General features: G+C 47.1%; 1 protein-coding gene across 1 annotated transcript; it reads left to right on the forward strand.

The window, feature by feature from the left end:
- Positions 1 to 6964: 6964 nt before the first annotated feature.
- On the forward strand, positions 6965 to 11308 carry IER3IP1 (immediate early response 3 interacting protein 1). Its single transcript, XM_060236198.1, has 3 exons — positions 6965 to 7335; positions 7609 to 7710; positions 10566 to 11308. Exons 1-3 carry the CDS (start codon positions 7245 to 7247, stop codon positions 10619 to 10621), a joined length of 249 nt encoding a protein of 82 aa, XP_060092181.1. The 5' UTR covers positions 6965 to 7244; the 3' UTR covers positions 10622 to 11308.
- The last annotated feature ends 3554 nt before the right edge of the window (positions 11309 to 14862 follow it).

The following is a 14862-nucleotide window of genomic DNA, read 5'->3' on the forward strand; positions in this document are numbered from 1 at the left end:
AGCATAATTGAACTCCAAAGGGAATTCTGACCATCACTTTTAAAGGGACCGCACACCTTTTAAATGCCTCCCCTCCCTTGGAAATAATGAAGGGTAGGGACACCTTCTTTGGGGGCTCATAGAATTGGACCCCCTGATCCAAACTTTTTGAAACTTGGGGGACATTTTGAGGAGAGGCATGGGATGCTATGTTGAAAATTTGGTGCCTCTATCTCAAAAAACAGCTCCTCCAGCGCCCCAGATATCCATGGATCAATTCACCATTGTTCCCTATGGGAATTAGTCTCCAGCAGACATTTCCCTCCCCTCACCCCGCTTTCTGATGACCCTGAAGTGGGGGAAGGTCCTCCAAACTAGGGGATCCCCTGCTCCCACCTGGGGATTGGCAACTCTAGTTATGTGGCAACTTGGCAGCTGTGAAATCTTGGGTGGAATCAAGCAACACTGCCAGGGTTGGCTCTGGACTGTCTGGCACCCTAGGAAAAGCTAACTCCTGCACATCACCAAGTCAGTGGTGCCCCCAGAAGGCCGGCACCCTAGACATCTGCCTAGTTTGCCTAGTGGTGGAGCTGGCCCCGAACACTGCAATGGGGTTGAAGCATCTTCCCCGTGAGGAAAAGCTTTTTAGAGTTCATAAAAAGAACAACTAAACAACTAGGCATAAGAGAGCAACTTATACAATTGTGGAAGCTGTGGAGAGAGAGAGAGAAATTCTTTTCCTTCTCTAGTACTGAAGTGCAGATCTACCCAGTAAAGATAACTGGCAGCTTGCTGAGGTCAGACAAAAGGAAGTACTTCTTCACACACAATGCTTGACACAATGCTTGCGTAGCAGGTAAATAACGGAGCCCCACACATTGCTTGGTATGAAACGATTTACTTTGACATCAAAGCAGAACTTAGTCGGGCATAGCTCCCCCAAATGCCTAAGTTAAAGTTTTCCTCATGCAAGCCGTTTTTATTCAATCCCAAAACAAGCAGGCAAGCCTCCCCCTTATCTACTCCAACATGTCCCACCTTCCTGTAATTTTCCACTCTGCTGTCCCTCTGCTTATCAGTTTTTAACAAGGAGCTTCCTCAGAGGGGCCTCTCTTATCTATTTTTACAATCTTGGATTCACACCCATTTGGGCTGTGGCCTTTAACAGTTACTTTAAATGTTGCATCAGACATTCTCTTCTGAAGGCACAAAACCCATGTTTTCATTTATTATAGGGGTATTTATTAATTATTCAGGGGTCCCTCTTCACTTGCAGTGTACGGAATTCAAAGTTACAAAATGTAGCCCTAGTCAATTAAGGCCAAAGTAGAATTGTATAGAATAAGGCGCAGGTTCACCCTGTAAAAATAACCGCCAGCCTGTTCAGGACAGACAAAAGGGAAAGGATTGTTTCCCATGTCCCATTTGGAAGTCACACCTGTGTATAGAGAACTTTCTTAGCCCACAGTGCTTGACACACTGCTTCACAAGATCCTTGCAATGTATCACCTATGGAATTCAATGCTACAAAATTGTGTATAGAATTCACTGCTACAAAATCTAGCCCAAACCAATTAAGGCCAACAGATCTAGGAAAGAGCACCTTGAAGAATAACAGAATTTCTGGCAGGTACACAGATACAGCTAGAAGGAGGGAGCGGTGACTCACGAAAACTCCTACCCGACCACAAATTGTATTAGTCTTTGAGGTGCCCTTGACCTCTAGCTGTTTTCTCCTGCTGCAGACAAACTAGCACAGCCATCCATCCAGAAACAGACCCAGGGCCGTAGCCACGATTTTAGAAGTCAGGGGGCTTTTTAAAAAGTCAGGGGGCACCCTTTCTCATCCACTGTGGGGTTTGCCACTTCTCAGAAGCTTTCTGGGGTAGGGGCAAAAGCTGGAGGCTTTTAATGTGGCCAAGTCCAGGCAGCCCACTGTGGTTACAGTCCTGAACAGACCTGTGTGTTTTAAGTGTGGTTTCCTGCTCCAGATTGGAATTTTACTCCAGAAATTTCCTGGAGATCTGGGGGTGCGGTCTGAGAAAGCGGTAGTTTAGGGAGGGGATAGGGTTGGCAATCCCCAGGTGGGGGCAGGGGATCCCCCGGTTTGGAGGCCCTCCCCCCGCTTCAGGGTTGTCAGAAAGCGGGGGGAGGGGAGGGAAATGTCTGCTGGGAACTCTGTTATTCCCTATGGAGATTTATTCCCATAGAAAATAATGGAGAATTGATCCATGGGTATCTGGGGCTCTGGGGGGGCTGTTTTTTGAGGTTGATGCACCAAATTTTCAATACAGCATCTAGTGCCTCCCCCCAAAACATTCCCCAAGTTTCAAAACGATTGGACAAGGGGGTCCAATTCTATGAGCCCCAAAAGAAGGTGCACTTATCCTTCATTACTTCCTATGGAAGGATTGAAAAGGTGTGCTGTCCCTTTAAATGTGATGGCCAGAACTCCCTTTGGAGTTCAATTATGCTTGTCACAGCCTTGATCTTGGCTCCACCCCACAAAGTCTCCTGGCTCCACCCCACAAAGTCTCCTGGCTCCACCCCCAAAGTCCCCAGATATTTCTTGAAATGGACTTGGCAACCCTAGTGTGTGCGATACTCCCTCTAAGCTGTGAAGCCTTGTCAGGGCCGGATTGACAAATAGGCCGAGTAGGCACCAGCCTACGGGCCCCCACACTTCTAGGGGCCCCGGGCTGGTTTGCTTCTCTTTGCTTCTCCCCCACAGCTTTGTCAAAGGGGCTTTTGAGAAGGTGCCTGCAGGAGGTATTAGGAGATAATTTGTGAGAGGGGCCCCGAGATTTTGACTGCCTAGGGGCCTCCACAGGGCTTAATATGGCACCGTCTAAAGCTCTGCCAGTTTGGTGTAGTGGTTAAGTGTGCGGACTCTTATCTGGGAGAACAATAGACAGGAAAACAATATATAATTAATCCGAAGGAAAGAAATACACGCCAACACCCAGCAGTTTTGATTACTTAACACCAGCTGGCAGCAACATTACCTTCCTGCATCAATCCCTTTTCACTGAAACTTTGGTTTCCCCTCGGTATCAACAGCCAGTCTCAACAAGTGGGAAACACTTATTAGTCCCTTAGCTATTCCTTCCATCTAATTACACCGCAGTTATAACACTTCAGATGCTCAGACAGGGTTTGGATTGAGGAAATCTGAAATAAAGCATAGAGATTTAAACAAGACGCGTCAAGCGAAGCAGAAATTACACAGTAGGAACATACTTATTAGAAACTTCATGATACCTGTGGAGCAGAAGAATTGCTAGTGCAGTTTTTTTTGAAAATGCCAGCCTCCAAGTGGAAATCCTGGAGATCCCCTTGTTCCATGTATATAATATTAATTAGTCATAACACTCAAAACCTATGCCTTGGCGGGGAGGGCAGGGTATAAATAAAAATTTATTATTATTATTATTATTATTATTATTATTATTATTATTATTATTGTTGTTGTTGTTATTATTATTATTAAATTCAGTGGATTGCACAGGAAAGGCAAAGGAAAGGTCCCCCAGTCATTTTCGACTCTGGGGTGAGGTTGCTTTCACAACATTTTCACAGCAGACTTTTTACAGGGTGGTTTGCCATTGCCTTCCCCAGTCATCTACACTTTCCCCCCAGCAAGCTGGGGACTCATTTGACCGACCTCGGAAGGACGGAAGGCTGAGTCAACCTGGAGCCAGCTACCTGAACCCAGCTTCCGCTGGGATCGAACTCAGGTCGTGAGCAGAGAGTTTGACTGCAGTACTGCAGCTTTACCACCCTGCACCACGGGGCTCTTAAATTGCACAAACTTAATGCAAATAATTAATTTACTTACTGGTCAAACCTCAAAATATATTGTTCATTTAGAGCACTAATGCATCGAACACCAAAATCTGTGGTTCTACCTAGGAAATGTGTTATCATCAATACTTCATTATATGATCGCCGAGTCTTTACTACATTGCACAGCAAAATTGGTATTTTGAAATTTCATTACATAGCAACATCGCTACTCTCATGGAGAGGTCTGAGCATCGACAAGGACACTCCATTCATTGGAAGTTCTGTCTTAGAATCATGGAATCATAGAGTTGGAAGGAACCTCCAAGGTCATCTAGTCCAACCCTCTGCACACTGCAGGAAACTCACAAATCCCTCCCCCTAAATTCACAGGATCTTCATTGCTGTCAGATGGCCATCTAGCCTCTGTTTAAAAACCTCCAAAGAAGGAGAGCCCACCACCTCCCGAGGAAGCCTGTTCCACTGAGGAATCGCTCTAACCGTCAGGAAGTTCTTCCTAATGTTGAGCTGGAAACTCTTTTCATTTAATTTCAACTCCTTGGTTCTGGTCCTACTTTCTGAGGCCACAGAAAACAATTCCACCCCATCTTCTATAGGACAGCCCTTCAAGTCCTTGAAGATGGTGATCATATCACCTCTCAGCCGCCTCCTCTCCAGGATAAACATGCCCAGCTCCTTCAACCTTTCTTCATAGGATTTGGTCTCCAGACCCTTCACCATCTTCGTCGCCCTCCTCTGGACCCGTTTCAGCTTGTTTATATCCTTCTTAAAATGTGGTGCCCAAAACTGAACACAATACTCCAGGTGAAGTCTTACCAGAGCACAGCAAAGCGATACCATCACTTCATGTGATCTGGAGAGTCTTGGTAGACTCTCGTAGTGACTTATGCTTTTTGCATTGTTTCAATTAGTTTTTGCTATGTTTTTGTAACCGTCTACAAGTCTCTATGAATATATGCTTAGTGATCTAAATGTACAATATATTTTGAGGTTTGGCCAGTAAGAAAATTAATTCTTTGCATTAAGCTTCTGCAAATTACTGAATTTGCATAGGTTTTGAGTGTTATTGACTAATAATACTATATACATGGAACACGGGTATCTCCAGGATCTCAACCTTACTGTGTTCTTCCTGTTGGGTTCTCCTTGTTGATCTTGATGACCAAAATCAGTTCCCCTGGAGAAAAGGGCACCTTTGGCAGGTGGATTCCATGGCAGTATATCCAGATGAGATCCCTCAGCTCCCCAGCTATGTAATTTTCCATTGCTTAAGAACATAAGAGAAGCCATGTTGGATCAGGCCAGTGGCTCATCTGGTCAAGTGCTCTGTGTCACACAGTGGCCAAAAAGGACCAGGCGCCATCAGGAGGTCCATCAGTGGGGCCAGGATGCTAGAAACCCTCCCACTGTTGCCCCCCACCCCCAGTGCCAAGAAGACAGAGCATCACTGCCCTAGACAGGTGTCCCATCTATACCTTATGACTAATAACTACTCATGGACCTCTGCTCTTAAAAATATAAGAGAAGCCATGTTGGATCAGGCCAGTGGCCCATCTGGTCCAATGCTCTGTGTCACACAGTGGACAAAAAGACTAGGAGCCATCAGGAGGTCCATCAGTAGGGCCAGGACGCTAGAAGCCCTCCCACGGGGCCTCCCCCAAGCACCCAGAATACAGAGCATCCCTGCCCCAGACAGAGAGTTCCAATAATACGCTGTGGCTAATAGCCACTGATGGACTTCTGCTCCATATGTCTCGACATTTTCAGTGAGTTATCTACCATGATTCCAAGATCTCTCTCTTGGTTAGTTTCCACCAGGTAATGCGTGGTTAACACTGATGCTTTGCTTTTGTCGTTTTTCAGATTTTTGGTTGGTTTATACAACCCAAATCCTATAGCATTGTTCGTTGACTATCCCATCTTGTTGATTGCATTGGCTTACTAGGTTTAGTCCACCTGGAGTTCCAATGAGAAATAAATAGGTGAATAAAATAAATAAGTTGGCAACTGATTCCTCTCCTCAAAAGCATCGAGACTTGATAGGGTTCCCAATCCCCCCGCTTTAGCGGGAGACTTCTGGGTTCCCAGCTTAATCTCCCGGTCTTCAAAAATTGAGAAGCGGGGGGGGGGGGTGGAGGGGGGGAGAACATACCTATAGAGCTCCTGTTGTAGAGCTCCTGAGCAGTTTGTAAAATCCCTGTCCCTTTAAGGCTGGGCAGGAAGGAGGAAACAGGAAGGGCTTCGGAGAACGGCCCCTCCCTTCTTTGCTTTCGTTTTCTCAGCAGGCACAGTTCTCCGGAAGAAGACCAAGTAAGTATTTGTGTGTGTGTGAGAGAGGGAGGGGGATTCCCTGGTATGGAGGCCCGCCCTCGCTCCCTTTAGAAAGCGTGGTGGGGAGGGAAATGTCTACTGGGCACTCTATTATTCCCTATGGAGAATGATTCCCATAGGGAATAATAGGGAATTGATCCGTGGGTATTGGGGGCCCTGGGGGGGCTATTTTTTGAGGTAGAGGCACCAGATTTTTAGTATAGCATCTAGTGCCTCTCCCCAAAATACCCCCCAAGTTTCAAAACGATTGGACCAGAGGGTCCAATTCTATGAGCCCCAAAAGATGGTGCCCCTATCCTTAATTATTTCCTATGGAAGAAAGGCATTTGAAAAGGTGTGCTGCCCCTTTAAATGTGATGGCCAGAACTCCCTTGGAGTTCAATTATGCTTCTCACACCCTTGTTCCTGGCTCCACCCCCAGTGTCTCCTGGCTCCACCCCCAAAGTCTCCTGGCTCCGCCCCCAAAGTCCCCAGATTTTTCTTTAATTGGACTTGGCAACCCTAAGACTTGAGCATGGCATCTGACGCCTCTCCTCAAAACACCCTGCACGTTTCAAAAGGACTGGGCCAGGGGGTCCAATTCTATGAGCCCCGGAAGATGGTGCCCCTGTCCTTCATTATTTACAATGGAGGGAAGGCACTTAAAAGGTGTGCCGTCCCTTTAAATGTGATGGCCAGAACCCCCTTTGGAGTTCAGTTATGCTTGTCACACCCTTGCTCTTGGCTCCACCCCCAATGTCTCTTGGCTCCACCCCCCAAAGTCTCCAGACATTTCTTGAATTGGACTTGGCAACCCTCGCAGCCAATGAGCATACACAGCATAATAAAAGAGCAGGTGTCAATTCTTCTTAGGCTCCTCAAACTATGGTTGTTTCCCCCTCAGCCGCTTCCACTGATGCGAAACGCCTGAGAGGGAACAATTTTGGCGGGAAAAGACAACCCGCCGAGACCGAGAAGCGGGAAAAGCCAATCAGAGACGATTCCCCTCCCCTCCCCCCTCCCTCCCCCCGCCTTGCGGCAGCGCACGTCCCGTGACGTCATCGCTCCTCGCCTAGCGCCACGTCCTGGCAAGCGCGGCGCAGGCGCAGTGAGGAGGCCGCTGAGGCGGCGGCCGGCGCGGGAGTGGGAAGATGGCCTTCACGCTGTACTCGCTGCTGCAGGCCGCGCTGCTCTTCGTCAACGCCATCGCGGTGCTCCACGAAGAGCGCTTCCTCCGCAGGAGTGAGTGGCGGCCGCCTCCTCCTGCTCCCGGCTGGCCTCCCGCTAAGGCCGGGAGATGGGCGGGTGGGGGTTGGGAAGGAGGGAGCTCAGCGGGGTAGAAGGCTTACAGAGCCCCCTCTCTAGGGTTGCCAAGTCCAGCTCAAGAAATGGCTGGGGGTGGGACCAGGAGACTTTGGGGGTGGAACTGGGGGGCTTTGGGGGTGGGGCTAGGAGGCATTGGGGTGGAGTCAGGAGACATTGGGGGTACATAATTTCTTTTTTAATGTTATGCAGTCGGCTGGGGAACAGACCAAGGTATCGGAGGATTTGGAGAAGAACCGGGGATTAAAGCACAATTAATGAACCTTATCCGATCTGTACGAACAGTTATGAGAGGTAACATAAATACAGAAATCCTTTTATTAGAAAGCATCGCTTGTTTCCTTTGGAAGGCAACACTGCTTATTGCACGTGGGTTGCATTTATCCCAGTCATTTTGTATTTAAAAAGTAAAGCATGCCTCAGGCTGAGCAGCCAGCGTTAGGGCAAGGTGGTTCTTTGAGAGCCATGTTCTATGTTCAAAGTGACCCCAAGCACTTTTCTCACCTGCTGGAAGAAATATATAGATGTGTCTCTAGCAATAGAAAAGGGCAAGAGTCCAGTAGCACCTTAAAGACTAGCAAAATTTGTAGCAGGGTAGGGCTTTCGGAAGTCAGACATGCTGAATAGTGATGATGATATTGGATTTATGTCCCGCCCTCCACTCAGGGCAGCTCACAATCTCCTTTCCCTTCCTCCCCCACAACAGACACCCTGTGAGGTGGGTGGGGCTGAGAGGGCTCTCACAGCAGCTGCCCTTTCAAGGACAACCTCTGCCAGAGCTATGGCTGACCCAAGGCTATGCTAGCAGGTGCAAGTGGAGGAGTGGGGAATCTAACCTGGTTCTCCCAGATAAGAGTCTGCACACTTAACCATTACACCAAACTGGCTCTCCAAGTGCATTTCCAAGTCACTTACAATGCACTTTATAATTTAGTTTCGCTCTGTGAAATGACAAGATCCATTTGCAAACCATCTCTAAAGTGCTTTCAAAGTGAATTGGAATAGTTCAGTGAATAGTTACTTACCTTGTTGAACATGAATGATACACTGCCACTTGATCCATATTTCTCTGGTCTGATTTATTTTTAAATTATTTGAAAGTAGATTAGAGTTGAAAGTATAACTGCAGTCATGGACCTCTGAAAATATTATATCGTTGTATCTGAAATACTATGTTAGTGGTAATTACCTGTAATAAGATTGTTGCTCACTTACTTTATGATATTTGAATGTAGATTGTAGAATGCAGAATTGTGTATATTAATAAATTTAATTTTTTAAAAATTGGAAGGGCACTATTCAGAGTTCGTGGAAGTGTCCACAGCTCCAGAGCCAGATTAAACCCTGTGGAGGCCCCTACGCAGTCAAAATCTCGGGAGCCCCCTCACAAATTATCTAAGTTGGAGCGACTGCCTGCAGCCCCCGCTGCAGCCTCCACGCACCTTCTCAAAAGCCCCTTTGACAAAGCTGCAGGGGAGAGGCAAACTTGGTGATGACGCCGGCATCAGCCGCACCAGGCAAGTTGGGCAAAGAGTGGCTCAGTTGCTGGCTGTGCGTGCAGGCTGGGAGGGCTGCAAGCAGGGGGGGAAACTGGGCAGGGGGGGAGCCAGCCCAGGGCCCCTAAAGGCATGGGGGCCCATAGGCCAGTGGCTACTTGGCCTAATGGTTAATCCAGCTCTGCACAGCTCACTTCTTCAGATGCAGCTAGAATGAAAGTCCCATCTGTCCTTATATCTTGGAGTGTGGAGCGATTTCAGATGCCGAATGATATCATGCGAATGACAATAGCAAGCGTGATTGGCTTGGGTGCGATGTACAGAGGGGTAGTAGGCGCGGAGAAATCGGCACTGATGCATGTGTATCATCATATCTGAAGGGTGAGGGGTGCTTAGTGACAATCCAAATGATCACCAGTAGGGTGACAGAGTTTGAAAGATCGTTTCGGAGGGTGCCCGTGGCTGATCTGCAGCACAACAGTTAGATTTGAGCCCAGTGGCACTTTAGAGACCAGTGAGAGTTTCAGAGTATAAGCTTTCTTTTCTTTGTTAGTATTGTGTGCGTGCACACGTACGTGCTTGCACACCTGGAAGTAGTGATGATTTCTGGTGATCTCTTCTGGGGCGTGAATGTTTTGATATGCGTGCCTCTGGCCCTGATGTTCCTCGGGAAGTCTCCCTTCCAAGCAATGCTTCCTCTAAGCCGCGGAGTCTTGTGAGCAAAAATTCTACTTTGTGAGCTACTGGCATTAAAGTTGTGAGCTACTGAATCAATTCGCTTGCTCTGGGGCCATGTTCCCTGCGCTAAGACAAAAATGTGTGAGCCGGAGGCTAAAAAACTGGATGGAACTCTCAGCTTAGAAGGGAGACTGCTTCCAAGTACTTGTCAGGGTCAGCCCTGCTTTGCTTCCGAGATCTGACAAGGTCGGGCTTGCCCGGGCTCTCTAGCTTAGGGCAGGGTATAAGCCAGGGGTGGCCAGACTTGCTTAATTTAAGAGCCTCATGGAGTAAGCAGCAGATGTTTGAGAGCCACAAGACAAGGAAGGAAGGAAAGGTGGAAAGAAAGCAAATAGATTGGGGGGGGAGGGAGAGGTGGAAAGAAAGCAACTGTAACTTTAAATTCATTCTCCAAGCTGGCTTGGCTCGAAGTGATTGAAAGAGACAAATATGCCTTCTCCAAACTGGCCAACAGGGCAGTGGGGGCTTTGAGAGCCACACAATCTGTGTGAAAGAGCCACATGTGGCTCCTGAGCCACAATTTGGCCACCCTGGTATAAGCTTTCGAGAGTCAAAGGTGTCTGACATAGGGAACAATTGACTCTCAAAAGCTTATACCTTGAAACTTGTTGACCTCTGAGGCGTTACTGGTCTCATATCTAAGCGTTTCAAAAGGGGATTGGTTTTGGAATACGCTGTGGCCAATACATTATGATCTGTCTTACTAAGATTGATTTCCCCCACTTCCAATGTCTTACCCACTACATTTTTACAGAGAAAATATATTCTCTCCCCTCCCACCCGGCACAGGGATGGAGAAAGCTTTCTTTCTTTCTTTTTTCCTTTCTAAGAACAAACTCGGATCAGTTGAAGGAAAAACACTGTCATCTGTGGCGTAAATAATTCATCTAATGGTCTTTCTCGCTTTTCTCATAGTGCCGTTAATTGGCGTGAACAGCGTAACGATTGTGTTGCTTCTCTTGTTTGGTTGAAGACGGCCTCTTCCAAGCAGCTGGCTGATCGTCCGGAAGAAACAGACTGCAGATCCCGTCGGCATTGTGTTCCATAGGATCTGATTGGGCTTGGCTGTGGAGATTGCCCCCCCCTTTCTCAATAAAGGCACCCTTTGTATTTATTGCATTCCTGGATAGTCACTCCCATTTAATTCAGCCAGAAAACTTGAGTTCGTGCAGAAGTGCTGTAGATATATCCCAAACTGGAAACATTTCCTCACTTGACTTTTAATAGTATCAAGTGTTTACAGTATGCCTTGTACCATATTGTAATAGTTGCTTGAAGGTGCTGTTTCCTTTGTTGCTCAGGACTGTGTGGGTTAAAGGCTGAGCTTTCTTTCAGTAATAATGACCACATGAACAAACAAGACTAACGGTATGTGCTTTGATGAGCCCAAAGCAAACAACCGGGCCACAGTCTGCATAGCAAATGTCATTGAAATGGAAATTTCGGCTGTTGGCACGTGCACAGGATGTCTTTCAATAGAACTGAATGGCTGACTATTTTTTACATACCAGTGACAGGTTAAGAGGTAAACAGATGTGTTTTAAAATCTATTATATCTTGTAAGTGCTGGTCAAAATTTAAAAAGAATAGATTTAAAGAGACGAAAAGACATAATTCCTCAAAGATCCTTGAGCAAGTAAAGTTCTTTTTATAATGTTTTACTATTGTTGGTTTTTTTTGGTCTTTCCCCTGGATTTCTAAAGTATAAAATACTTGTAATTAGAAGTTTTTATGAAATGAACAGTGGATATTCAGTGTAATGTGTCTCAGTGAATTCATTCTGATGGGTCCATTACATCTTCAAGCTGGCTTGGTCCATCAGTATTTGTATTGTCTACTCAGACTGGCAGCAGCTCTCTGGGGTCTCAGGCTGAGGTCTTTCGCATCACCACCTGCCTGGTCCTTTTTAACTGGAGATGCTGGGGATTGAACCTGGGACCTCCTGCATGCCAAGCAGATGCTCTAGTGATGAACCACTGAGGTCTTTCCCATCACCTACTGCCTGGTCCTTTTAACTGGAGATGCCAGGGGATTGAACCTGGAACCTTCTGCATGCCAAGCAGAGGCTCTAGTGATGAGCCACTGAGGTCTTCCCATCACCTGCCTGGTTATTTTAACTGGAGATGCCGGGGATTGAACCTGGGACCTTCTGCATGCCAAGCAGAGGCTCTAGTGATGAGCCACTGAGGTCTTTCCCATCACCTATTGCCTGGTCCCTTTAACTGGAGATGCCCGGGATTGAATCTGGGACCTTCTGCATGCCAAGCAGAGGCTCTAGTGATGAGCCACTGAGGTCTTCCCATCACCTGCCTGGTTTTTTTAACTGGAGATGCTGGGGATTGAACCTGGGACCTTCTGCATGCCAAGCAGAGGCTCTAGTGATGAGCCACTGAGGTCTTTCCCATCACCTATTGCCTGGTCCCTTTAACTGGAGATGCCAGGGATTGAATCTGGGACCTTCTGCATGCCAAGCAGATGCTCTAGTGATGAGCCACTGAGGTCTTTCCCATCACCTTCTGCCTGATCCTTTTTAACTAGAGATGCTGGGGATTGAACCTGGGACCTTCTGCATGCCAAGTAGATGCTCCAGTGATGAGCCCCTGAGGTCTTTCCCATCACCTTCTGCCTGGTCCTTTTGACTGGAGGTGCTGGGGATTGAACCTGAGACCTTCTGCAGGCCAAGCAGAGGCTCTGCTGCTGGAAAAAAAAATCCCTGACCGCACTTCACTTTTTGGAAGCGCGGTCACTTTTGCTTGTGCCAAGTTGAAATTATATAACTATTTAACTATAGTATTCAATGCATATTTATAAATTAAACAGGAGTCAAGTATCACCTTTAAGACCAACAAACTTATTCAGAACGTAAGCATTCGTGCGCATGCATACTTCAGAAGAGGAATGAGGTACAGTAAGCAGAGCTACAATATATAGTGGAGTACAGAATGCAAAGTGGCACAAAGTTAAAATCCAACATGAAAGCTTACATTCTGAGTAAGTTTGTTGGTCTTAAAGGTGATACTTGACTCCTGCTTTGTTTTGCTTCAGGCCCACACGGCTGCCCACCTGGATCTATTTATAAATTAAATTCTGTTACCACCAGGGTATGTAGCATTTAAATGACTATGTAGTTGGGTTCAGTTGAAGGTCCTTCTATGATTCATGTTTTTCAGTCCTGATTTAAAAGTGACGCTGTCTAGGCAAAAGTCCTTCCCCTATTTAAGGTTAGGTAGCAGAGATATAAACTTTATAAAGGACACAGACAAACAAATATGTATCTCTTAAAAACATAAAACGTGCTTAAAACGTTAGCACTTGTTGGTCTTAAAGGTGCTTTCTATTTCTCCCATGGGATCCAGGGAACTGGGCAAAGGAAGCTCTGGCTCTTTCCTTCCTTCTCCAGACGATGGGGGGCAGGGTAGGGAGGAGCTCAGCCAATAGAAGGAAGAGAGGTTTGGCTCAGTAGCTCTGCTGTGTGCTTGAGAGAGCCTGGCAAAGCAAGGTATTTCTACCCCCCCTTCCTTCCCAAGGGAGGAGCCTCAGCCAATGGAGAAAAAAAAGAGGCTTTGCTCTGTAGCGCCTGTGCGATTGAGCAAGCCTGGCAAAGCAAACTTGTGATGCAGAAGGAAGCAAGAGAGAGGGAGAAGGAAGCAGACGACAGCCAGTTGCTCGGGGGCCTGACAGGAGCCCTCCGGGGGCCTGATTTGGCCCCCGGGCTGCATGTTTGACACCCCTGGCTTAGACACCCCTGGTTGTTTTTGATCTGCCGTTATTTGTCTAGTTTCAGAAGGTGACCATGTTGGTCTGCAGTAGGAGAGCTAGATTTGAGTCCAGAAACAACGCAAGATTTGGGGGGTATGAGCTTTTGAGAGTCAAAGTTCCCGCTGATGAAGAGAGCGTTGAAATCTTGCACCCCAAAAATCTTCTTGGTCTCTAAAGTGCTACATGAACTATCTAGCTATTATATGCGTCTTCTAAACATTCCTAATACCCAGAGCAGAACTGTTGCTGCACTTTTTAAAAACCCTGTTTTATTTGAAATCGTTCCAGAGTGAGCTATAAAAAAGTGCTCTAGTGCAGTGGCCCCCAGCCCTTTTGGCACCAGGGACTGATTTCATGGAAGAGAATTCTTCCGCGGAATTACCGGTATGGGGGGGGGGGTGGCAACCCCATGCTCCCCCCTGACCAGGTCCCGTCCCTGCCCCTCGTGGGGGGAGTCTTTAAATGGGGGGGGGGGGCTGGGACTTTTTTCTGCCGCCTCCCTGCTTGGTGGCCAGTCTGCCTCCCCCTCCCATTTCAAGACCCCCACCAATCATCTGAGTGAGGCCATGCTGCCTCTTTTGTCTGCAGGCCACAGAGCGGTGGTTGGGGGACCCCTGCTCTAGTGGTACCTCATCTGGGTGAACTTAGATCTGAAAGTACACGGTTGGTGGTTGTGACCCCAGTGATCTTAATTGTGTTCAAAGGGTGATTAACGCATGGGATTCACTGCCACAGGAGGTGGCGGCGGCTACAAGCATAGACAGCTTCAAGAGGGGATTGGATAGGCATATTTTATTTATTTATTTATTTATTTATCTGGGATTTATATCCCGCCCTTCCCACCGAGTGGCTCAGGGCAGCTTACAACATATATAAGACTAACATAAAAATATAAAATTACACTTTAAAACTAACATTTCATAATATATAATTAAAATCAAACATTTGTTATAACTATAGAGCAGAGGTCCATCAGTGGCTATTAGCTACAGTTTATCATTGGAACTCTGTCTGGGGCAGTGATGCTCTGTATTCTTGGTGCTTGGGAGGGGCAACAGTGGGAGGGGTTCTGGTGTCCTAGCCCCCACTGATGGACCTCCTGATGGCACCTGGATTTTTTGGCCACTGTGTGACACAGAGTGTTGGACTGGATGGGCCATTGGCCTGATCCAGCATGGCTTCTCTTATGTGACACAGTGTTGGACTGGATGGGCCATTGGCCTGATCCAACAGGGCTTCTCTTATGTTCTTATGTGACAGAGAGTGTTGGAGTGGATGGGCCATTGGCCTGAACCAGCATGGCTTCTCTTATGTTCTTATGTGACACAGAGTGTTGGACTGGAGGGGCCATTGGCCTGATCCAGCATGGCTTCTCTTATGTGACACAGTGTTGGACTGGATGGGCCATTGGCCTGATCCAACATGGTTTCTCTTATGTTCTTATGTGACACAG

This window comes from Heteronotia binoei, chromosome 4 (assembly GCF_032191835.1).
Source record: "Heteronotia binoei isolate CCM8104 ecotype False Entrance Well chromosome 4, APGP_CSIRO_Hbin_v1, whole genome shotgun sequence".
Taxonomy (NCBI): domain Eukaryota; kingdom Metazoa; phylum Chordata; class Lepidosauria; order Squamata; family Gekkonidae; genus Heteronotia; species Heteronotia binoei.